We start from the raw sequence: 23,355 nt of genomic DNA, 5'->3' as shown, positions 1-23,355 counted from the left end.
CCCTCCTGCGCTTAGCCGCTGTCGGCGGGGCCGCGGCGCCTCCCCCGCTCCGCCCGCAGACCAGGGGGTGGGAGAAGGCCGAGGAGGGCGGAGGAGAAAGGGGAAGAGGAATTCCAGACCCCTCGTCGGCCTCCTGTGGCTCCCCGGCCCCGCCCCAACAGCCCACCTTGGGGCTCAGCCTTGGCCAGCCCATCTGCATGTGTCCAGGCCTAGCCACCAGCCGGGGGAGCATTCCGCCCCAGACCCCTCCGGTGTCTAGACCCAGAAGCAGACCCCCGCTTAGTCTGCAGTTCCCTAGCCGGGTCTCCTGTGTCAGAAGAGGCACAATTGAGGGTGAGGAGGCCCTCAGGTCCCTCACTGTGACCCAGTCCCGTCCTTGCTCAAATTGGGGACAGCAAGGCAGGGCCTCTCACCCACCAGGGCCCCACTCCTGCCTGGTCAAGGGACCACTCAGAACTCAACCTGTCTCAGCAACACTCAACACTCAGTCTCTTTTAAGTGGAGCTTATACCTGCCTTCTTGTCTTAACCCAGGTTCTCCTAGGGATGCCAGAATGTGGTTTCTGAATAAGGAGTTTGTGGAGCTGAGACCTGGTTCTGCTGGGCCCCTCATGGAGCTTCATAAGCAGCTGACTTACCCCTGCCTTACCCTCCTGGACCTGGCAGGGCCTAGACCCCTTGCCTCTTCTCATTGTGCCTGGCAGCTTATCCATCCATGTCTCTTTGTGTCTGCTCCTCTTGCCCCATCAGACAAGGCCCCGCTCTTCAGGGAACACCACTTATGCTTTCCCCCACCCAAAACTTTGCCAGGGGCTATTTTCCCTCCTGGACTACTTTCCCTGGCCTGCTTTCTGCCCAGCCACAATGCTCCCCAGCTAAAGTATCACCTCTCCTTATTATCAGGACTACTGTCCCAGAGGTGTTCCCCCCCCCACACCTCCCTCCTACTGGGGATCAAACCTAGCGCTTCACACATGCTAGGTAAGCACTATTCCACTGAGCTACATCCCCAGTCCTTTTTATTTTTATTTTGAGAGAAGATCTCACTAAGTTGCCCAGGCTGACCTTGAACTTGAGATCCTCCAGTCTCAGCACCCTGAGTAGCTGAGATTACAGGTAGGCACCACTGCCTTCAGCCTGAGGACCTTTGTAATGAGATCACACTTGGGGTTGCAATGCACCGACAATTCTGGATGTCAGTACTTGTCAGTAACAAGCCAGCGAAGTATCTAAAGAGCAGTCTGCACTGGATGCCTGAGTGTGTTATCTGTGTATTGTGTATGTGTGGCACTGTGTCTTGTGTCCTTGTGTCTGTGTGTGTTCGTGAGTGTGTAACAGGAGTCCTTGATCAGGGGCTAGCGGACCTCCATCTAATTTGCGACTGAGTCAAGCCAGGAAGGACTGAAGTATGAGTGTAGTGAGTGTATGGGCAGCAGGTGAAGAGGATGGATTCACACATGCGTGCCCCTTGTTTATCATTCTCGCCTTACACTTCCATCCTTTTGTCTCCCTTCACCCAGTCCCAAGGATGGGCTTGTCTTTGATGCCACGGCAGCAAGCTCCAAGCAGGACTTGAGGATGCCTTCTTATTTGGAAGCTCCCTGCTTCCCGCAACTTCAGGCCCCCTCAGTCTGATTCAGGAATCACAGGCTCCACCCTTGGGCATCCTCCAGTCCGACAAGAGAAGGACAGCAAATGATCCCAGTGAATCCTTGATCCATGTTAGAGGAAGTTCAATTACCACATAAAGTTGGGCCCCAGAGGGTTCTGCAGAACCTCTGCCCTTCACCTCTCCGTGGTCTCAAGTCTCCCTCCTGCTCCTTTCCAGTGCCATTGTGGGCCCACCCACTGACCTCACCGAGTTTCCTCCCTCTATCCGGGTGGGGAAAGCACAAACAAAGATCAGCCCGAGTGTGTCCTCCCCAGCCACGGCCTCTTGCCAGGCCGAACCTCCCTTCTCTGGTCCTCTGCCTGGGGCCTTCCCCTCCCAGGGGATGCCCTAGCCCCCAGCCCTGCCCCTTCAGGCCATCTCTAGTGTGTAACTGGAGATTTTCGAAGGTGAAATCTGGCCCATCATTTCCACTCCAACACTTTCCATGGCTGCCCAGGACCTGCAAGAAAAGAGTCGAATGATTCAGTGCTTGGACTGTCCTTGGCTGACCTCTCAAACTCCCTTTCCCAGCCCTAACCATCAGTGTCTCTCCTGCCCTTGTGGCACAGCTTCCCTTCTGACCTTCTGAACCTTTGCTCCACCTTGGCCAGCCCCCAGCCTTCATCTGCTGGTCAGCATCCTTCCCTTCTCAGGCCTTTGGGAGAAACTGGTTCCTTGAACCCTATTGTGGGTGCTGTGTCTGCTTAGAAAGTTCCCAACCCTAAGAAGTGCCAGGTGGGGAATCCAAGGAGACTGGATTTGGAAGGCAGGAAGGTGTAGACGTCCCTTTCCTGGTACCCAGGACATGGAGAGCAGTTGGTGGCTTTAGGGCAGAGGGTAAAGTTTTTAGGATGTGCCATCCTGCCACCTAAGCCTGTTGATGCTGGGGGGCTGTGGAGGGGACTTCAAAGTCTCCCCTCCACCTCCTGCCTGTGTCCCAGAACTTGGGGCACCCACATGCACACACGCGCATGCGCGAAGAGCAGGCAAGGCTTTTTCACAGTTAAATGAATCGCATGGTGTGCAGGTGCCTCTGCAGCCTCAGTTACCCTCAGCACACTCATAGAAAGAAGGCCTCGCTGCTTCTCTCTGGATGAGAAAGCTGAGAGAGAATGGGCAATTGCCCAACCTTATTCAACAGGCACCTCCTAGCCTGTGCTCTTGTGTGCCACAGTTGAAGGGACCTGGAGATGGGACTTGGTACCTCAGCACCCCAGCTCAGGTGACACGCTCGCTTTGGTTGCCCAGCTCTGCCTGCTTGGTCCTGGAGATGGGGAGGTGAGCAACTCCTGGGACAGAGACCTCTAGAATGTTCCTCTCCCAGATTCCTGAGGTGTGAGCTTCCTTCCAGGAATTACTTGCCTGCCCCCACCCAGATGGACTTCCTCTCCCTGGCCCACAGCCTCAAGACCTCGGACAGCATCATTTTCCTCACTGGAAATGGGCCTGTGGAAGATCCAACCCCTCCTCCATTGCTTGTGGTAGGTTGGTGGCCGGGAGCTCCAGGCTAAACCTTGGTGACTCTTGCTGTTGGCAGCTGGTGCCTCCTTCTTCAGAAAAAGATAGACTTGGGGTCCCATCTTCCAGCTGAGCCTCCCCTTGCCCTGCCCCAAATGGCACCCAAAGGACCAGGATTGGACTTTCCTCCAAAACTCTGTGCTGACCCCTCTCACTTGCAAGTCCTTCTCTCAGTGCTGCATTAGAGCTTGCCATAGGGACACCGAAAAGGCTTCTTGGAGGAGGTGGGCTCTGATCTGAGCCCCACAGGGTGACTGAGAGCCACATGGAGAAGTAGAAAGGGTATTCCAAGGGAAGAGGTAGTGCAGAGGCATGGCGGGCGGTGCCAGTCGGAGGCAGAATGGAATCGACGTAGTTGGCAACCAGCCTGATGAAGAGCTGGGCTCTTGTCCCTGCTGCTTTTGATTACAGACCTACCCGTTTCCTACCCCACAGGCATTCTGGTCTTTGCACAGAACCCCCAATCCCACGTGTTCCACTTGAGTGTCTTCTGTGTGTGTGGGGTCTTCTCTTTCCACTTGTGACCCTTGGAGTTGGGCTTTGCCCAATCCTTCAACTTAGTTTGGGTGAGACTTTCCTCTTGCCAGCCCCTGCCCCACAGAATTGCCCTTCTCTGAGGTCAGGGGTGGGGGCAGTATAAAAAGGAGCAAGATGAAGGGAAAAGGAAACTGGAGATGAGATTTCCCCTGAGGAGATTGCAGGGCTGCGGACAGGTCAATGCTGGTTGCTCCCTACCCCAATATCAACTCTCGGTTTTTCTTTTCTTTCTCTTTTCTAGCCGTGTAGGGATCAAACCCAGGGCTTTGCACATGCTGGACAAGAGCTCTACCCCTGAGCTGCATCCTCATCCCTACTCTCACTCAGCACAAAGAACATATCTCCCAGCTTCCCTTGCTGCAAACTGTGGCCACATGATTAAGCTAATGATATGTAAGTAGAACTGTTTTGTGGCCTTTTCCAGAATTTTTCCTTGAAACTACTGGTTGGGTGCCCATTGATCCTTGTTCCTGCTCTGCTCCATCCTGTAGCCTGGATTATCAATGGGATGACTGGAGCTTTCACCCCCACTTTGGACCATGAGTTTAAAGGACAAACCTGAACAACAGAAAAGCAGTGACCTTCAAGGAGACCGAGCCCTGGAGCAGTATCCCCATGCTAGCCCCAGACTGGGTAGTTCCAGACTTTTAAATGTAAGAGAAACTCTTTTGTTTAGGACACTGCATTTTGGTCTCTATTACTCACAGCGGAATGTAATCCTATCTAATTCAACATCACAGGGAAATGTTGACTAGGCAGTTGGTCCATGGAACTGGAGCTCAAAGTGGAGTTTTGGGTTGTGGGTAGAAATTTGGCAGCCATTCTCAAGGAGGTGGAAATTGAAGACATAAGGACAGATGAGCTCACTCAGGCAGTGTGTGGTGTGAAAGAGAAAGGATGAGGGCTGCTCAGGAGGCCGGCCTGCTCCCCTCTGCCATTGCACCGTCTCCTCTTACCCACGAAAGAGCCTTTGTCCACTCAGTTTCATCCACCCCTTCACACAAGGAGGCTTCTGCCAGCTGGCGTGGTGGTGCACACCTCGAATCCCAGCTACTGGGGAGGCTGAGGCAGGAGGATTGCAAGTTAGAGGCCAGCTTGTGTAACTTAGTGAGACCTGGGGATGAACTCAGTGGTAGAGTACCCCTGGGTTCAGTCCCCAGTTTAAAAGAAAAAAAAGAGGTTTCTGTCTTCTTAGAATATTTTTTGGTTTTTATAATGTGGAATTGAATGGAGGGGGTGGTGGGGGGAGGACAAGAAGTGTATGGAATAGGTTGTATAAGTTTGTTTTTTGTTTTAGTATAGGATTGAACCCAGGGGCATTTTACCAATCCTTTTCATTTATTTTGAGAAAGGATCTCACAAAGTTGCTTAGGCCTTGCAAAGTTGTTGAGGCTGACCTGCCTCGGCCTCCCAAGTTGCTGGGATTACAGGTGTGAACCACCACATCAGGCTCCTAGATTTTATTTTTAAAAACAGTTTTAGATTTACAAAATTATTAAGTGATAGTACATACAGTTCCCATAGATCTCTTCCCTCACACAAAGTTTCCCCTACTCTTAACATCTTGGATTAATATAATACATATGTTAAAATTAGTGAACCAATATTGATACATTATTAACTGAAGTCTATAGCTTTCATTAATGAAGTTTCTCCCCTCCCCCCTCTTTTTCATTATTAAAATATTTTTTATTTTTACAGACTGCATTTTGATTTACTGTACACAAATGGGGTACAACTTTTCATTTCTGTGGTTGTACACAATGTAATTCACACCATTCATGTAATCATACATATACATGGGGTAATACTGTCTGTTTCATTCTATCTTTCTGGCCTCCAACCCCTTCTACTCCATTTTCCTCTACACCTTCCAAAATTACTTCATTCTTCTCTTCCCCCCATCACACCCCCTCGTTATATATTGTCATGCACTTATCAGAGAAAACATTTGGCTTTTGTTTTTTTGGGCTTGGCCTATTTCACTTAGCATGATATTTTTCAACTTCATCCATTTACTAGCAGATGCCATAATTTTATTCTTCTTTATGACTGAGTAATATTCCATTGTGTGTATATATATACCACAGTTTCTTTATCCATTCATCAATTGAGGGGCATCTAGTTTGGTTCCACAATCTAGCTATTGTGAATTGAGCAGCTATGAACATTGATGTGGCTGCCTTACTATAGTGTGCTGATTTTAAGTCCTTTGGGTATAAACTGAGGAGTGGGATAGCTGGGTCAAATGGTGGGTCCATTTCAAGCTTTCTGAGGAGTCACCATACTGCTTTCCAGAGTGGCTGCACCAATTTGCAACTCCACCTGCAATGTATGAGTGTGCCTTTTTCCCCACATCCACGTCAACACTTATTCTTGCTTGTGTTCTTAATAATAGCCATTCTAATTGGAGTTAGATGAAATCTTAGGGTGGTTTTAATTTGCATTTCTCTAATTGCTAGAGATGATGAGAATTTTCATATATTCGTTGATCACCTGTATATCTTCTCCTGTGAAGTGTCTGCCCATTTCCTTCCCCCTCTCTTTTTGTGACAGGATCTCACTATGTTGTCCAGGTTGGCCTTGAATTCCTGGGCGCAAAGAATTCTCTTGCCTAGGTCTCCCTAGAAGCTAGGACTACAGGCACATGCCACCATACCCAGCAAGGGTTAACTCTGTGTCATACTTTCTGTGGGTTTTGACAAATACATAATACCATGTAACCACCACTACAGTATCATATAGAATAGTTTCACCGCTCTAAAAAATTTCCTGTGCTCCACCTTTCCTGTCCCCAGAACTCCTGGGACCTACTGATTTTGTTACTGTCTCTGTAGTTTTGCCTTTTCCAAAATGTCAAATAGTTGGAATCATTTAGCATATACCTGTTCAGACTGGCTTCTTTCACTTAATGATACGCATTTGAGATTCTCCATGTCTTTTTTGGACAACTCTCTCACTGCCGACTATTACTCTGTGGTGTCGATGTTCCAGTTTATCTATTCACTCACTGGAGGGTATCTTGGTAGTCTCCAGGGTTCTAGCAATTATGGATAAAGTTTCTGCAAACATTCCTCTGCAGTGTTTTGTGTGGACGCTTTCAGCTCAGTTTGATAAATATCTAAGAGTGCGATCACTAGGTTCAATGGTAAAACTATGTTTAGTCTTGTAAGAAACAAACTGTCTTCAAAAGTGACCATTCTATCTTACCTTCTCACCAGCCATCCATGAGGGTTATGTGTCACATGCTTGTCAGTCTTTGGTGGTTTCAGTGTTGTGGATTTTAGGTTTAGTGGCATCTCATTTTCATTTGCAATTCTCTAATGACATATGATATTGAGCATCTTTTTTAATGTCTACCAGGCGTATTTCTTTATTGGTGAGGTATCTGTTTACATATTTTGCACAGTTTAAAAATTATTGCTATTACTATCAAGTACTGGGAATTGAACCCAGGGGTGCTTTACCGCTGAGCTACACTCCCAGCCATTTTTAGATTTTTATTTTGAAGTAGGGTCTCACTAAAATAGCCAGGCAGGCCTTGAACTTGAGTTACTCCTGCCTCAGCCTCCTGAGTTGCTGGAATTACAGGCATGTGCCACCAAGCCTGGCTTTTGTCCAGTTTTAATAGGGTTGTTTGATTTATTTTTGTGTTTTAAGAGTACTTTGTCTATTTTGGATAACGGTTCTTTGTCAGAATTGTGTTTTGCAAATGTGCCCCCCACCTGTGACTCCTCTGTTCATTTTCTTCACAGATTGCATTTTTTAATTTATTTTTTCTTCTCTGTGAATAGAATCATTCCACATCTCCTGAATCTATTTACCTGATTCCAGCTACTTAAAGATGCCAAATACTGTCCCAAATACAATCTCTTAGCCTCCCAAATTTCCAGGAGACTCTTATTTGACTAGTTTAGTGATGTGGGAAATTAGTTATGACTGGATGGCATGATGGCATTAGGCAGCTGGAGAGAGTCTGGGAAATAGAAATCTAGTTTTCCAGCCTGTGCAACACAGGAAGACAAACTAAAAGGAGTGGGAATGAATCTTGAGTGTCATTTTTTTTTTTTTTTTTTTTTTAGATCAGGGATTGAACCCAGGGGTGCTTAACCATTGAGCTACATCCCTAGCCCTTTAAAAAAATTTTTTTTAGATGTTGATGAACCTTTGTTCTATTTAGTTGTTATATGTGGTGCTGAGAATCAAACCCTGTGCCTCACACATGCTAGGCAAGCGCTGTACCACTGAGCCACAACCCCAACCCCCCTCGCCCCTTTTAATTTTCTATTTTGAAACAGCCTGTTACTAAGTTGCCAAGGAAGTCCTGTCACTTGCGATCCTCCTGCCTCAGCCTCCTGAGTTACTGGGATTTCAGGCATGCATCATCATGCCCAGCCTTCAGTTTTTCATGTAAACACAACCCTTGCTCAGCCAGGTACACTGGAACACATTCACCTGTAGTTCTTGCTCCTCAGGAGGCTGAGGAAGGAGGATCACTGTGGTTGGAGGGAGGGCTGATGGTGTGATGTGGGACATGGAGGTAAAGACATGCAGCCGTTACAAAACAGGATGAAGTGAAAAGCAAAATTTCCTACTTCCAGCCACACTCCTCAGAACTTTGTCCTTTTTAAGATCTTCTGGAATTTTAACATCATGGTTTTAAATATGCTTTCCCTCTGTTTCTTGATTTAGTAACTTGAGAGATTACCCGCTGATACCTCATTATTTAAGCAAGAAATTTATTTTATTAAGAGATGGGGTCTTGTGTTGCCCAGGCTGGCCTTGAATTCCTGAATTCAAGTGATCCTCCTTCCTCAGCCTCCTGAGGAGCAAGAACTACAGGTGAATGTATTCCAGTGTACCTGGCTGAGCAAGGGATTTAAATCACATTATCTCTCATCTCCCCCCAGGTCTGCTGTCTCAGTTTTGTTTGCTGTATTATTGCAGTTCTATGTTGGTGTTACATACAGTTCTAAACAATCTGTAAAATTTAAAATTTAGTGCATCCACTTCAGACGGAAGTGCCTTATTTATTTGTTTTTGCAGCATAGGGGATTGAACTCAGGGCCCTGCACATGCTAGGCAGGTGCTCTACCCAAGCCCTTCAGACAGGATTTCTTGAGCTCAATTGCTAGGTAAGACAAAAGAGCTCCCCATGCCACCCGACACCCCTCTCCCCACCTTCTAATTTCGGTTGGTTTTCTCTTTTCATCGCCATGGTCAACATTTATAACATGGACATTCTGTTCTGGAATCATAATGAAATCCTCCACGCTCTATCTTCAGGTTGGTTTGGAAAGTTGAAAGCCAACCAATGCCCTGATTATATAACCATTATTTACTGCAGCACCAAGTAATGAGAGAGCTCCTTTGAGAAGGAAATCTAATTCCCTTTCCTCCACCCTGTGCTGCTGGGAGGAGAATAGTTGCTGTTCCAAAGTCAAGGTCGGTCGCATTCTCTCTTCTTATACTACACTAATTGCTCAAAATCATGCCTCACACGTGTTGCTTCATATTTGGTTCCTGGAATAGATTTTTGTTGTCTCTGGTTTTCTAATTGCTTTTCTTTCTTTTTTCTTTCTTTTTTTTTTTTTTTCCCTGAGAGAAGAAACAGATGTCATCTCCATTGTGTCACCAGAAAACCTATTTGCCATGTGCATCTTCTCATGCCGGGTCCTTTGTGAGTGAAGTGAGATGATGGAGCTGTTGTAGGGTTTATCCAGCATTCCTACCCCTGCCCCCCATGACCCCCCTTTTTTTGGTGCTGGGGATGGAACCCAGGGCGTGGCTGTGCTGAGCACACACTGTACCACTGAGCTACACCCCAGATTTCTCCTCCCCTTTCTTTTCATGAACTTCTGCTCTCCTAGTCTAATACTGTGATTTAGGTATTTTTCCCCAGTTGCAAACTTAGTGGGGATCTTGTAATCAAGGTCTGGCAGTTTATCTTGATGATGATTCATCTGAGAGCTGGACACAACTAAAGGATAATTTGAGTCCTTCTGTGGGATTAAATCAGTGGATATTAAGTGAAGCACTCACTCTTGTAGCTTCAGGTAAGGCTTGATCCAGGGACTCAATGATGTTATTAAGAATCCAGGGTCCCTATGTACCTTTCCTCTGCCCTGTGCATGTCTTAGTCCCCTGGCTCCTCCTAGTGGACTGTCAGAGCAGCATGATCTTCTTGTGTTGTAAATGGGGCAGGGGTCAATCCCACCCATCAAAGGGTTTGAGAATACAGGAGAGAAATCAGGTTTCTTTTTTTAATAGAAGAAGAGCGAATTAATTTTGAAAATCCAAACCACAAATGTTCACATCTCTTTCTATGAAATTTTTTATGCTAGCAATTCTATTTTAAATTTCCAAGAATTTTTTTCTTTCCTTTCATAACTGTCTCTTCTCGTTTTATGAATGTAATAGCATCAGTATTTTTTTCTATATAGTTCTCTTATTTCCTCTAGGACTGGTTTGCTCACCTTCTTTTAGTTTATTAAGAAGATAACAGGGTTGAGCATGCGAGGCCCTAGGTTCAATCCCAATACCACACAACCAACCAACGAGAAGGTGCAGCATAGTTGATTGATTCAGAGCACATCTCAGGAAACAGGCTTCAGCATTCAAATTCCATCTCTCTGTCCCTTAATAGCTGTGTAAACCTTCTCAAGTTACTTTACCTGCCTGTGACTCATTTTACTATAAATGGAGACAACCCTTAGTACGTCCTCAATAGCTATTTGCTATTCATTCCTTAAGCAATCCTTTTTTTCTTTTCTTTTTGCAGCATTGGGGATGGACCCCGGAGAGTTCTACTACTGAGCTCCATCCCAGCCCTTTTTATTTTTTATTTTGAGATGGAGTCTTGCTGAATTGCTTATGGCTTCTCCAAGTTGCTGAGGCTGACCTCAAACAGGTGATCCTCCTGCCTCGGTCTCCTGAATTGCTGCAATTACAGATATGTGCTAACGCCCAACTAGGACTGAGCCTCTTAACCATCAAGCTGTATGATTTCTTCTGCTCCCACATGACTGGAGCATAGTCCTGAAGTGTGTGTGTGTGTGTGTGTGTGTGTGTGTGTGTGTGTGTGTCTAAAGGCAGAGGAAGCAGAGGACTTTGGCTCCCTCTGGAGGAGATAGGAGGTTCTGCAGAGTGAGCAGGGGCCTGGGATTGAAATTCAGGTAGGTTCAAGGAATGAATGACTTCATTAGCATCCTTGTTGCTCCATATGAGGGCAGGCCTTCATTTCCCCCAGCTTCTCAATAATGAGTCCACAATACTTACCAGTACACACCCTTTATTAGAATAAAGTCATAAGACCTTGTGACTAACTTCTGGTTAGTAGGATAGAAGCAAAACTGTGCAAATTAAGGAGTTATTGTGAAGCAGGAAGCATGACCTCCTTTCCCCCTTTCTCCCTCCTGCTGGAACCAGCTATAATGGCTGAGGCTATGAATAGAAGCAATCTATTGATGGCTGGCAAAAGGAAGGGAAATTCTATTTTAAATTTCCAAGAATTCTTTTCTTTCCTTTCCTAATTGTCTCTTTTTGTTTTATGAATGTAATAGCATTAGTTTCACAATGATCATGGAGTTGCCACATCAATATTTGATGCCAACGCTAACTGGAGGGGAAGGGAGGTATACTACTATTTTATTTACACCACTGGTATTTTGGGGTTTTGGTACTTGTAGTCAAACTTATTTATTTATTTTTTTTGCATCCCAAAAGTTTTGCTTTGGGAAAATTCTCTAACCTCTCTATACTTTGTTTCTTATATCTAGGATGAGAATAATAGTATCCATCTCACAGAGTGTGCTCATGAAGGTTAAATGTAGTGTAGCAATGTTACTTATGAAGAAATCTCTGTGTACTCTTTTTTTTTTTTTATTTAGTAAGGCTGCTGTAGACTGAAAGAAATGAGGAAAAGCAGTGTTCCCTGACTGGGCAAGGTAGACAAATCTCTTTACCCTACAGAGAGATAAGCAGGTTCTGTGCATGTTGTTTTACATAAAGTTTATGTAAGACTTAGGTCTTACATAAAAGTTGCTGATGCAGTTAAATGAGCTACCACAGAATTCCCAGGGGACTGGGGATATAGCTCAGTTGGTAGAGTGCTTGCCTCACAAGCACAAGGCCCTGGGTTCAATCCCCATCACCACAAAAAAAAAAAAAAAAAAAAAAAAAAAAAAAAAATTCCCAGGGGCATCCAATGATAAGCCCCTACATCTAGGGTGGTTCAGGTCTGCTGACATAGGCTGGGCCTATCGGGGCTTTGTTCCAGGCTAGAGGTGTGGTTCTGGTCCTCTTCGTGTGTCTCTCATCCTCTTTGGACCTGCTGGCTAGCTGGAGTCTGTCCTTTGTATGACATCAGCAGAGACACACGTGGGAAGGTCAAGCACATAAGTACATTTCAAGACCTTGCTTATGTCTTGTCCACTTACCTCCAATGGCCAGAGTAAGCCACAGGGCTAAGACCAAAATCCAGGGCCAGGGGAATGTGCTTTCTCCACCATGAAGCAGTGGGGCAGATGGATATGTAGTCTCTGGAGGACTGAAGGGTTAGTACCAATAGGTCACCATCCCTTAGGCCTACAGTTGGGGTCCCCAGACCAGTTGTCAAGGAAGGAAGCAATGGCACGAACCCTTTGGTTGAAAGAGGAAATTACCCAAGCTTAGGAGTAGATGGAGGACAGAGTGACAGAGAATGAATCTCTGAGGATTTTGCATAGAATGTCACCAGACCTCTACTCTGGGTCACCGTGGTCTGGAATCTCGAATCTGCTCTGATTTAGGGTTTCACCTCCTTTTGGATCTGCACATGCAAGTTTGTGTACAGGGACAGGGACCTCATCTGCTACAGCTGGGCTTCCCACCAAGACAGGAAGGCAGGAACTGAGTTGAATTGGTTTTGAATTGAGAAATGGAAAAAAAAAAAGTGTATCTGAGATTGCTTGAAGCAGTTAGCATCTATCCCATATCTCAGGTGCACATAGTAGGCCCTCAAAAATGGACTCCAGTATTAGAACCAGGTTTGGTGGGGTCTTTCCTTTTCTGCCTTCCGGGAGTGAGGGTGTAGGACAGTGAGGGAGAGAGAGGAATCAGCCTGTGGAATGTCCCGGATGTTGGAGCCTGTGTTCCCCACAACTAGGGCCTGCTACTGGGGAAGTTCTGAGAGTATCCAGGTGGCAGTGGGGTACAGAGAATCTCCCAAAGGGCTTGGAGAATAAATGCTCTGGTCTGGGTACTCTGTGATGCTGCCCCTCCCCAGGCCAGATCGCTTCCTTCCTGGTCATCAGGGAAGATCACTCCCCTTGGTCTCTCTGACTCCCTCCAAAGGCTAGATGACCCAGAGAGAGGGGTGTGGGCATGCTGGTGAACAGGAAACTCCACCCCCATTTTTCACTTTGCCTGGGAAGAGTCACCAGTGTGGCCCAAGGTCCCACTTCTGCTTGTTTAAGTCTCTAGGTCCTGGGCCTACTGGGGTCCTTCCCTACTTAGGTCTTTCCTGTCCTGGTATTGTGCAAGACCTGCAGCTGCCTCCCTGGCCAAATTCTGGGCTGGGGAGAAGAGCCTAGGGCTTTGGGAAAGAGGAAGCAGCCCCAGAGACTGGATCCTCCTCTCTTGGGGTAGCAGAACCGAGGGGAACCAGCTACACCAAGAGCTCCTGGTCTTTCTTCCGTTTCTTCTTGGCAGGTCTGCCAAGCCCACAGTCACTTCCTCCCATGGAGCAGGTACTCCCCAACCCTGGGCCTGGAGGGCGGGGAGAGGGGAGGAGTGGGAATGTGGGGAGTAGGGAGAGGCTGAGTTTTGCTGGGGTCATCTGGGTATGAGTGCTAGACCCCAAACCACCCCAAACCCAAGACACCAACCAGAGCTGTAATCAGAACTCAAATCCTCCACCACCCTAAATCTTCCGCAATGCAGAACACAGTCCCGGCCCTAACCCTAACCCTGCACGGCCCCAGTTCCTGTCCCAACCTCATCTCTCTTGCATGGCAACCCCAACCACTCACAAGTCATCTTCCTCATCTAATCTCAGATGATCCACCGTCATAACCCCATCCCTGTCCCCCTCATCCTAACCCAGGGGTCGCCTCATCCTAACCTCACCTGCACCCATCTCCACCTTTCACCCTCACCCCAGACACCTTTCTCACCTGGCAACCCCAATCCCAGCCCGGATTCCATTCCAATCCCATCCATCATCCCCCATCCCCCTCCAAGCTCAGCCCAGTCCTAATCTCCTCTTCGTTCTAGCCCAATCCCTTCCATCACCTCATCTGCCTGCAAGAGGGACCCTCAGTACTGTCAGTTGCAGCTCAGGAAGGGGTGGCTCCAGTTGGGGATATTTAGAGCCAGCTTAAGGAATGAAATGTGATTTTTTTTTTCCGGTGCTGGGGATTGAACCCAGGACCTTGTGCTTGAAAGGCAAGCGCTCTACCAACTGAGCTATATCCCCAGCCCCCCGAAATGTGAAATTTCTAATGCTCCCATCAGAGCCCATGGATATTATGTATGAAATCTGTGGCTTGTAGAATTAATGTTGGACTTGTGTTTTGGACTTTTCTCTATTTTGAGAATAAGCTACTCCTGGAATTGCCCGACAGTACCCTGACTTCCTTTCTTTGAGCCAGAGCCCTCCAGCTGGCCTTATCACCCCCTGTCCCTCCTTTCACAGCTCAAGAGGGAAGTTGGGGAGAAGGCCTGGTGTCAGGAAACAGAAACTGAATCCTACCTATAGCGAAACTGCTTGACCCTTTCTTTCCGGCTAGACTTGCCTCTGGGATCAGAGGTCAGGGGCTTGGGGCCCCAGTCTACCCTTGGGTATTTGGTCTCACATGCAGCAAACACAGGTGCCTACAGGGCACCAGTCCATCCAACCTGCCACATGCCAGTTCTGGGGATTTAAAACCCTGCCCTTGGAGCACCCAAGACTTGGAGACACAGGATGAAAATCAAGGACTTCGGTCTGGAGGGCAGTGCTGTCCAAGAGTCCTCGTCCAAGAGAAGGTTTTTCAGAGCGACAGGGCTCCTTGTCCTCCAGTTCATCCGTGGCTCCCTTCCCTAGGACTGAAATGGTTCCTCTACCACCAGGGGCACTAGGTGCCCACTAGGCCAACCAGCTCCATCCCAAGCTCAGGGGGCTCCTTCTCCTCGATACCAGCCTTTCAAACAGAGATGAGGGTCTTTCTTTCTGGGGTTGTTTCTGCTCTTTCTTTTTTCCAGGACAGTTCTCTGGGCCAAGGTTGGTTTTTGGAATGGACCAACTGAGCCAATGAGCTGACCTTTGGTGTTAGGGCTGAGCTACATTCTGGTGACATCTGCAGGATGTGAGCTAGGTGGGTCTAGAAAGGTTCTCCCACATACTCCACCTGTCCAAATCCCACCATTCCTCTGTGAGGTTCAGTGTTATCCATTCTAGGACCCCAAATGGAAAAAACCAGGTAATTGGGGATGTTACCTGCAGGGAAACCTGCCCTGACCCCAGCTGGCTAGACTCAGCTGTCCACCTGCATAAGAATAAGCTGCTTCTCTGCAGTTTGATAAAACATCATTACATTCATTTTTCCTTTTTACATCATGTATGTGGGTAGATGGCCAAGTCCAACTAGCTGGAATCCAGGTAGTTTCCTTGGCTTGGCTGCCAGTGACAGGGACAACATGGACATAACTTGCAAATATCCCCTGCTGCAGAGAAATGACCTTGACACTCTGTGTAGGTCTGGGTTCCAGAGCCACACCTACCCCAATGTGGCCAGTAGGTTGCTTTTTCTCCAAGTGAGAAGTGCAACTTTGGGCCTCAGAGTCCCACCTGGGGCCATCTCCTATACAGGCTGCAGATATATCTTCCTGGAAGGGGAGTAGGCCTAGGGATGCCAAAAACTGAGGACGAGATGTTAGACCAGTGCAAATGACCTGGGTCTCTTGGGGTGCAGAGTTCCTGACCTGCCCATGAGCTTTGCTGTGCTACCTTCCAAAACATCCCTTCTGCCTTCTGCACTGAGCTGAGTACTGCTTGGGCATCCTGATGGCAGCTCAGGCCTGGTCCAGGCCTGGGCATCTGCTCAGCCCTCCCCAGGTGTGCCCCTGGAGATAGCAGAGTCAGCAGCACCCAATCCTTCAGGCGGATGGGCTGGGGGCTGGGAGAGGTCATGAGTTTCCTGTCCCCATGTCCAACCTCCCCAGGCCCTTCTGCCACTCTGCAGAGTCAGCAGGAACTAGGGAGGATTGCAGAGTTGACAGCAGTGTATATGGTAAAATATACATAGTATAAAGTTTATTCATTGAGTGTGCAATTCAGTGGCATTTACAATGTTGTGTAACTATCACTGCTGTCTCTTTCTAGAACTTTCTCATCATCCACAACAGAGTCTTGGTACCCATTAATACTAACTACTCATTCCCTCCTCCCCTGGTAACCTCTATTTCACTTTCTGCCTCTAGGGATTTGTGTTTTCTAGATGTTTTGTGTAAGTGGAACTACACAATATTTGCCCTTTTGTGTCTGGTTGATTTCACGCAATGTAACGATTTTGAGTTTCATGTGTGTTATAGCAAGTGTCAAAACTTCATCCCTTATTATGATAGATTAATATTTCATTGTATGCACAAAACACATTTTGTTTATCCATTCTTCTGTTGATGGGCACTTGGGTAGTTTCTACCTTTCAGCTATTGTAAATAATACTGCTGTGATCCTTGATGTACAAGTACCAGTTTGAATTGTTTTTAATGATTTTTGGTTATATGCCTAGGAATGGAGTTACTGGGCCACATTGTAACTCCCTATTGACTTTTTTAAAAACAAATTTTAGATGTTGATAGACCTTTATTTATTTATCCTTTATCCATTTATTAATATGTGGTGCTGAGAATCGAAACCAGTGCCTCATGCATGCTAGGCAAGCACTCTACCACGGAGCCACAACCCCAGCCCCCTTGTTGACTTCTTGAAGAAACTCCAAATTGTTTTTTATACCATTATATTCCCACCGAGCAATAATGCACAGGGTACCAATTTCTTTACATCCTCATCAACATTTTTCATTTTCTACTTTCTTGGTTCATTGATAGCCATTCCAAATGGATGTGAAGTGGTAGCTCATTGTGGTTTTGGTTTGTATCTCTTTAATGGCTAATGATGAGTATCTTTTTCTGTTTATTGACCACGTGCTTATTATCTTTTTCCTTCTTCATTTCTTTCTTTCTTTTCTTTTCTTTTTCTTTTTCTTTTTTTTTTTTTTGGTACTGGGGATTGAACTCAGGGACACTTGACCACTGAGCCACATCCCAAACCCTATTTTGTATTTTATTTAGGGACAGGGTCTCACTGAGTTGCTTAGTGCCTCATTTTTGCTGAGGCTGCCATTGAACTCACAACCCTCCTGCCTCAGCCTCCCGAGGTACTAGGATTGTAGGCGTGCACCACTGTGCCCAGCTCCACGTGCTTATTTTCATTGGAGAAATGTCTATTCAAGTCCTTTGTCTATTTTCTGAGTTAGTTTTTTTTTCTTTTGAGTTGTAAGAATTCTTTATGTAGTCTGGATATTAGTTCCTGATAAGCAATGATTTGTGAATATTTTCTTCTATTCTATTATTATTATTATTATTATTATTATTATTATTTACTCTATGAATAGTGCCCTTTGATGTACATAAATTTTTCTTTTTTCTCTTCTCTCTTCCTTTTTTTTTTTTTTTTTTTTTGGTCTTTTTTGAGACAGAATCTTACTATGTTGTCTAGTCCGGCCTTAAACTCCTGGGCTCAATTGATCTTCCTGCTTCAGCCTCCCAGGTAGTGGGGACAACAGGCATGACCCACTATGCCCACCTCAAAACTTCTTCATTTTGATGAAGTTCAAGTTGTCTGTTTTCCTTCCTTCTTCTCTCTCTCTCTCTTTCTCTTTCTCTTTCTCTCTCTTTCTCTCTCCCTCTCCCCCCATCTCTCTCCCTTACTTCCTTTTTCTCTCTCTTTTTCAAGACTGAGGTCTTGCTATGCTGCCCAGGCTGGCCTTGGCCTTGAACTCATGATCTTCCTGCCTCAGCTCCAGAGTAACTTGGATTTACAGGCACATACCCTCATACCCAGCTTCTGTTTTTTTTGTTTTGTTTTGTTTTCCCCTGTGTTTTTGATGACATTCTCAAAAACTGATTTAAAGTCATAGAGATTTTCATCCATGTTATCCTCTAAGAGTTTTAGAACTTCTGGTGTCTTGGAGTTACCTCCCACTCCATGGCACAGGGCTGCCTTCTTGTGCATGGTATACAGCAGGTACTTAACTCATATTTATGGGATATGTGTAATGTAGGGCTCTTGTGTCTCCTGTCATACCTAGACTTGCTCTGTCACCTCCCTGCCTCTGCTCTGAACCCCTAAGGACCTTTCTCACCAACTGAGGGGGATCCTTGTGTGCCTGGGGACTCTGCACTGCTGTGGATCTCATCTCCTCAATCCCAGGATTTCCAAATGGAGGCTGCCAAGAAGAGGGCAGACACAGAGAAAGTGCTCGGGTGACTAAAAGGACCCCGGAGAAGAAGTTCCCATGTAAAGTCCATGGGTGTTGCACTTGGAAGGCAGAATAAGGTTTCAGCAGGCAAAGACCATCTGTGGTAGAGACAGAGCTGGGTAGCTAGGGAGCCACTGAGCAGAAGGACTGGCCCCAGGGTGGGTCTGTGGGGAGAGGGAATGGGATGGAGCAGGAAGCAAGAAAGGAGTCCCTTTCACATCTCACCGACAATTGGGAGCCACAGAAGGTTTTTGAACAGAGGAATAATTCTTAAAGGCAGTACTTAGGTTAAATTCAATCAAACCCCATTATGGCCTGGAACTGGTAAGGCTAGTGATGGGGAGACAACTCTCAAGTGAAAAGAAAAAAAACAAAACAAAAAACTCTCATTTTCACTGGGTGCTCTGGATCTCTCTGGGCTCTAGTTCCTGTTACTTTGGGTGGCATGGATGGTGCAGGGAAGTAGGGGAGGAGGGAGAAACAGCTGCTCATCTGCCAGCAATTTCCCTGATCCTTGAGGGGCGGGGAAAAGCAGAACTTGAATTTGGGCCAAGGGGAGCAGAAAGTTTTCTTGGACACGCCACCAAGTGAGGACATTTGTGGGCATAGCCTGGACCAGAAACGTGGGCTCCTGGCTCCCTGCTGGTGGCCACCCGAGACATCATTAGGAGACTTGCCCTTTCCCTAGGCAGGTAAGCACAGCAGGTAGAGACACAGCGCTGGACCCTTGGTGCCCCGAGGTGTCCTTGGGGGCCCCCTGAGTGCTCGGCCATCCCTGTGTACCACCTCTCAGGCACTGGAACCCACCTGAGGACCTACTATGGGCTCCCTGCTCTGGCTGCTCCTTCTGGTCTCATTCTTCCCAACAGGTAAGCCTATGTCACAGGGCCCAGCCTTGGAAGGTCCAGGCCTCTGAAGACTGGTTATGCCTTGGTCAAGTTTGGCGGCTGAGATCAAGGGAGGTCACAGGCAGGCAGTGGCAGGATGCTGACCGGGAGGCCAAGTTTTCTCTTGAAGTCACCCTGCTGGGCCTCTGACAGCCCCCAAGGGATACCCCCATCCTTAGGGCACTGAGTGGGCCTGAGCTATGGGGCACTGTGAGGGCAGGGCAGGACAGGGTTTGGGGGATTTACCTGAGGCATCTTTTCTGGGGTGAATGGTAGGGCATGTGGTGTCCCCAGGCCTGTATCACCCTCCTCCTCTCCCATCCTCCCCCCAGGCCACACCTCATGGGGTGTCTCCAGTCCCAAGACTGTGCAGGGAGTGAAGGGGTCTTGCCTGCTCATCCCCTGCATCTTCAGCTTCCCTGCCAATGTGGAAGTGCCTAATAGCATCACAGCCATCTGGTACTTTGACTACTGGGGCCAGCGGCAGGTGGTGACTCACTCTGCAGAGCCCTCGAAGGTGGAGGCTCGTTTTCGCGACCGTGCCCAGCTGCTGGGGAATGTGGAACGCAACGTCTGCAACCTCTTGCTGAAGGACCTGCAGCCTGAGGACTCAGGCACCTACAGCTTCCGCTTTGAGATCAGTGTCAGCAACAGCTGGACAGATGCCAAAGGCACCTCGGTCTCTGTGACAGGTGAGGAGTAGGGTAGTCTGGCTATTGCCTGGAAAGAACTTTCAAGCTGCATCTGAACCCACTGGCTCATAGCCCCAGACTTTGTCCTAAACTTTGCCCTGGTCCTTTCTCAGCCTCTGTTCCAGCCCCCCAACCTGGTCTGAGCCCCAGCCACCCTTTGCATTCAACAAAGTAGGGCTAGGGGTTGAAAGTAACCTTTCTTTGCCATTAAGTCCCCTGATCTAGTCTCCTCTCTCAGCTGGGGTTTCCAGGGCAAGAGGTCTCAGGTGTGGCAAAGGGGAGTCCTGAACCCACCTGTCTTTGTCCTCAGAGAAGCCCAGTAAGCCCGTCATTACCTCCCCCATGGAGCTGCGAGAAGGCATGGAAGTGAACTTCAACTGTTCCACGCCCTACTCGTGCCTGCAGGAGCCAGTCAGCCTGACATGGCAGGGCCAGGACCCCGCTCGCTCTGTCATCTCCAGCTTCCAGAAGCTTGAACCCACCGGTGTCGGCCACCTGGAGACGCTTCACATGGTTCTGTCATGGCAGGACCATGGCCGGACACTGCGCTGTGAGGTCTCAGTGGCCAGCCTCAGGAGTCAGAGTGAGATTCACCTCCAAGTGCAGTGTGAGTGTGCAAGGGGTCCTACCCTTGTTACTGAGCCCCACGGCTGTGGCTCCCCAGTGAAAAACAGAGGAACAGAGACTGTGTCCTTGGGGCAAAACCAGGCATACAGTCAGGGCAGTGCTGATGGAGAGAGTGTTATGCTCTGAGAGCCACGTTTTATGACTCCCTTCCACCTCTGTTGGCCTCAGAAGGGTCTATCCTCAAGGCCAGACTGGGCAGAGAAGGGGAAACACAAAAGGTCAAGGAACAGAAGTCTCCATGTGGCTTTGGGAGTTGGTGACAAGAGCCCCAGGATTCAGTTCCGCTCTGGAGGATGCTGGTGAGATGGAGTCTACCCCTTCTCTGCTTTAAGCTGCTCCTGGTCATAATGAACAGGGTATCACAGGGGCCTGGCTGAATCAAGGGGGGGAAAGCCTGGGTTTCCACTGGTTAGGCATCATTCCATCTCAATAAAATGGGGCAGCTGTTCTAGAACAATTACTATGCACAGGCACCGGGCTGCTGGCCCCCATCCACTAGATGAGTAAACACTGGGCCAGCCACTTGTTTCCCATCTGTTTTCTCATCTGCTTAGTGGAGCTAATACCTCATTCCTGTCTCACAGAATTGAATGAAAATGAAAGGAGCGGACACAGGTATGGTAGTTAGAAGAGTGCTGGGCACTTGAAATATTAGCTTTTGTTAGTGTGTTGACATAAAAAGAGACCTTGGAACAAGATTTAAAGAAATGTAGCTTCTAAGTATGGCTGGTTCCTTCCTTACAAACCCTTTGGCTCCTCCAGTAGGTAACTGGTCCCTCACCAACATCCACCACAGGCCACTAATGCAAGCAAAGTGGTGTCCATGACCTTGTTCATGCAACTCACCCCCAAACAGAACAGGGGCAGCAGGCAGTATCCTGAAGCAGAAAACCCTAGAAGGCAGCATAAGCTGGATGCCAGGCCAAGCATCACATTATTAGAGTCTCAGTGGAAAAGGAAGGGAGCAGGAATATGTCTGGGATAGGGGAGGACAGGACAGGGGAACTCTTGGGACCGATGTTTGCTCTGGGTGACCTTCCGTAAAGCAGAGTTTTGAAAGGAAATGAGAGGTGCGCTACCCCCTGCCTTATCCGACACCTGCATCATGACTTGCAGATGCCCCTAGAGGCGTGGAGGTCCGCCTCAGCCCTGCAGGGCGGAACATCCTTCCAGGTGATCTGGTCACACTCACCTGCCAAGTGAACAGCAGCTACCCTGAGGTCAGTTCTGTGCAGTGGCTCAAGGACGGGGTGCTCCTGGAAGCCAATGGTCGCGTGCTGCAGTTGTCCCAGGCAGCCTGGAGCGATGCCGGCGTCTACACCTGCGAAGCTGGAAACGGCATTGGTTCTTCGGTCTCACCCCCAGTCAGGCTCCATGTGTTCAGTGAGTCCTGGGTGAGGCTGGATCTAGTCAGAGGGCGGGATGGGGTGTAGGCAGGGGACTGGGGAGAGCCAGGCCAGGGCAGATCTAGAGGCTGGCATGGCTCTGTGCCTCTGGGATGCACGTGTGGATCCCAGCTCTGCCTCACTGTGAGACACATGACAGGGAGGGATGTCATGAGGACCCCTGTCAATAGGACAGAGATGCTGGACAATTCCAGGAGGCTTCTCTGCTTGGGGAGGGGTGCAGTAGAATCTGTAGAGATTGAAGCTGATTTACTTGCAATCTGGGACTCTGAGGGGTTGGGGCTCCAAGTTGGCTAGGTGTTGCTCTAGCATGCCCTTTGCTTCCCTCACAGTGGCTGAGGTCAAGGTGAGCCCAGCAGGCTCCATTCTGGAGAACCAGACTGTGACGCTGTCCTGCGGCACTCCCAAAGAGGCGCCCAGTGAGCTCCGCTATGCGTGGTACAAGAACAATATCCTGCTAGAGGAAGCACAAAGTCCCACTCTCCTGCTGCCCTCAGTCACCAGGGCTGACACTGGCTTCTACTTCTGTGAGGTGCACAACACCCAGGGCAGTGAGCGCTCTGGCCCTGTCAGTGTGGTGGTCAACCGTAAGTGGCCAGGGTTGGGTAGCACTGGATACTACCAGGGCAGACCCTGAGGGCGGAGCCCCATGGGAGGCTTGGGGTCGTGGGCGGGGGCTCTGAGGTCACAGCTCAGTGGCCTTGAACTCACATACCAGTTCTGCACACCTTGACTTTGGCAAGGCTTTGACCTCTCTGGGCCTCAGTTTCCTCCTACTTTTTTTTTTCATTTTTTTTTAATTGTAAACAAATGGGATACATGTTGTTTCTCTGTTTGTACATGGAGTCAAGGCATACCATTTGTGTAATCATAAATTCACATAGGGTAATGTTGGTTGATTCATTCTGTTATATTTTTTTCCCTTCCCCCCCACCCTCCTCCTACTTTTAAAAATGTCTTATTTGGAAAAAAGTTCAAATTTATGAAAAGTTGCAAGAATGGTAGAAAGAATTATATATCTTCAACCTCAAGTCCCCACTTATTAATATTTTGGTATGTTACTTTATCCTTTTCTCTCTCTTTGCACACACATATGCATATATATATGTAAAATATGTATGCACTGATATGTTCATGTCGGACACACATTTACTCTCTATGTAAACACACATGCACTCTCCAAGTACATGCACAATCACATATATGCTATTTATCCACCTTCATACAGATGCTCCTCACTTTTTGATGAGGCTATATCTCAAATAAACCTTTCATAAATTGAAAATGTCAAAGTCAAGAAGCTACTGAACAGTGTACCTTAGCTTCACCTACCTTCAACAAACGTGCTCAAAACAAATTAGCCTACAGTTAGGCAAATACATCTAACATGAATCCTACTTTATAATAAAGTGTGGACTAGTTCTTGGAATTTATGGAATGCTGTATCCCCAAAATGCTGGCCACACAGCATATGGTAGGGTGTCAGTAGCTTCCTCTCGTGGTCTCAGGACTGACTAGGGGCTGCACTGCCCAG

The 23,355-nt window shown here is 47.8% G+C and overlaps 1 protein-coding gene and 1 non-coding gene across 6 annotated transcripts in view; one reads left to right on the top strand and one right to left on the bottom strand.

The window, feature by feature from the left end:
* Positions 1-13,332: 13,332 nt before the first annotated feature.
* The window catches only part of Siglec1 (sialic acid binding Ig like lectin 1), a 28,188-nt gene continuing 18,165 nt past the window's right edge, over positions 13,333-23,355 (top strand). For 3 of the 5 annotated variants that reach the window (XM_047542471.1, XM_047542470.1, XM_047542472.1), the window contains exons 1-5: positions 18,753-19,078; positions 19,429-19,788; positions 20,099-20,395; positions 21,532-21,798; positions 22,154-22,408. In XM_047542471.1, the coding sequence (XP_047398427.1) occupies positions 19,030-19,078; positions 19,429-19,788; positions 20,099-20,395; positions 21,532-21,798; positions 22,154-22,408 (1,228 nt within the window). In that variant the 5' untranslated portion in view covers positions 18,753-19,029. Of the gene's footprint in view, positions 13,434-18,752; positions 19,079-19,428; positions 19,789-20,098; positions 20,396-21,531; positions 21,799-22,153; positions 22,409-23,355 lie in introns of those variants that run through there. The other 2 variants (XM_047542468.1, XM_047542469.1) reach the window with 2 other exon arrangements.
* Positions 14,088-14,173, bottom strand: Trnae-uuc (transfer RNA glutamic acid (anticodon UUC)). The gene has a single exon. It is a non-coding gene; the product is annotated as a tRNA-Glu (tRNA).

The sequence above is a fragment of the Sciurus carolinensis genome, chromosome 2, assembly GCF_902686445.1.
Source record: "Sciurus carolinensis chromosome 2, mSciCar1.2, whole genome shotgun sequence".
Classification (NCBI taxonomy): domain Eukaryota; kingdom Metazoa; phylum Chordata; class Mammalia; order Rodentia; family Sciuridae; genus Sciurus; species Sciurus carolinensis.
This window is presented reverse-complemented; position numbering and strand designations above follow the sequence as displayed.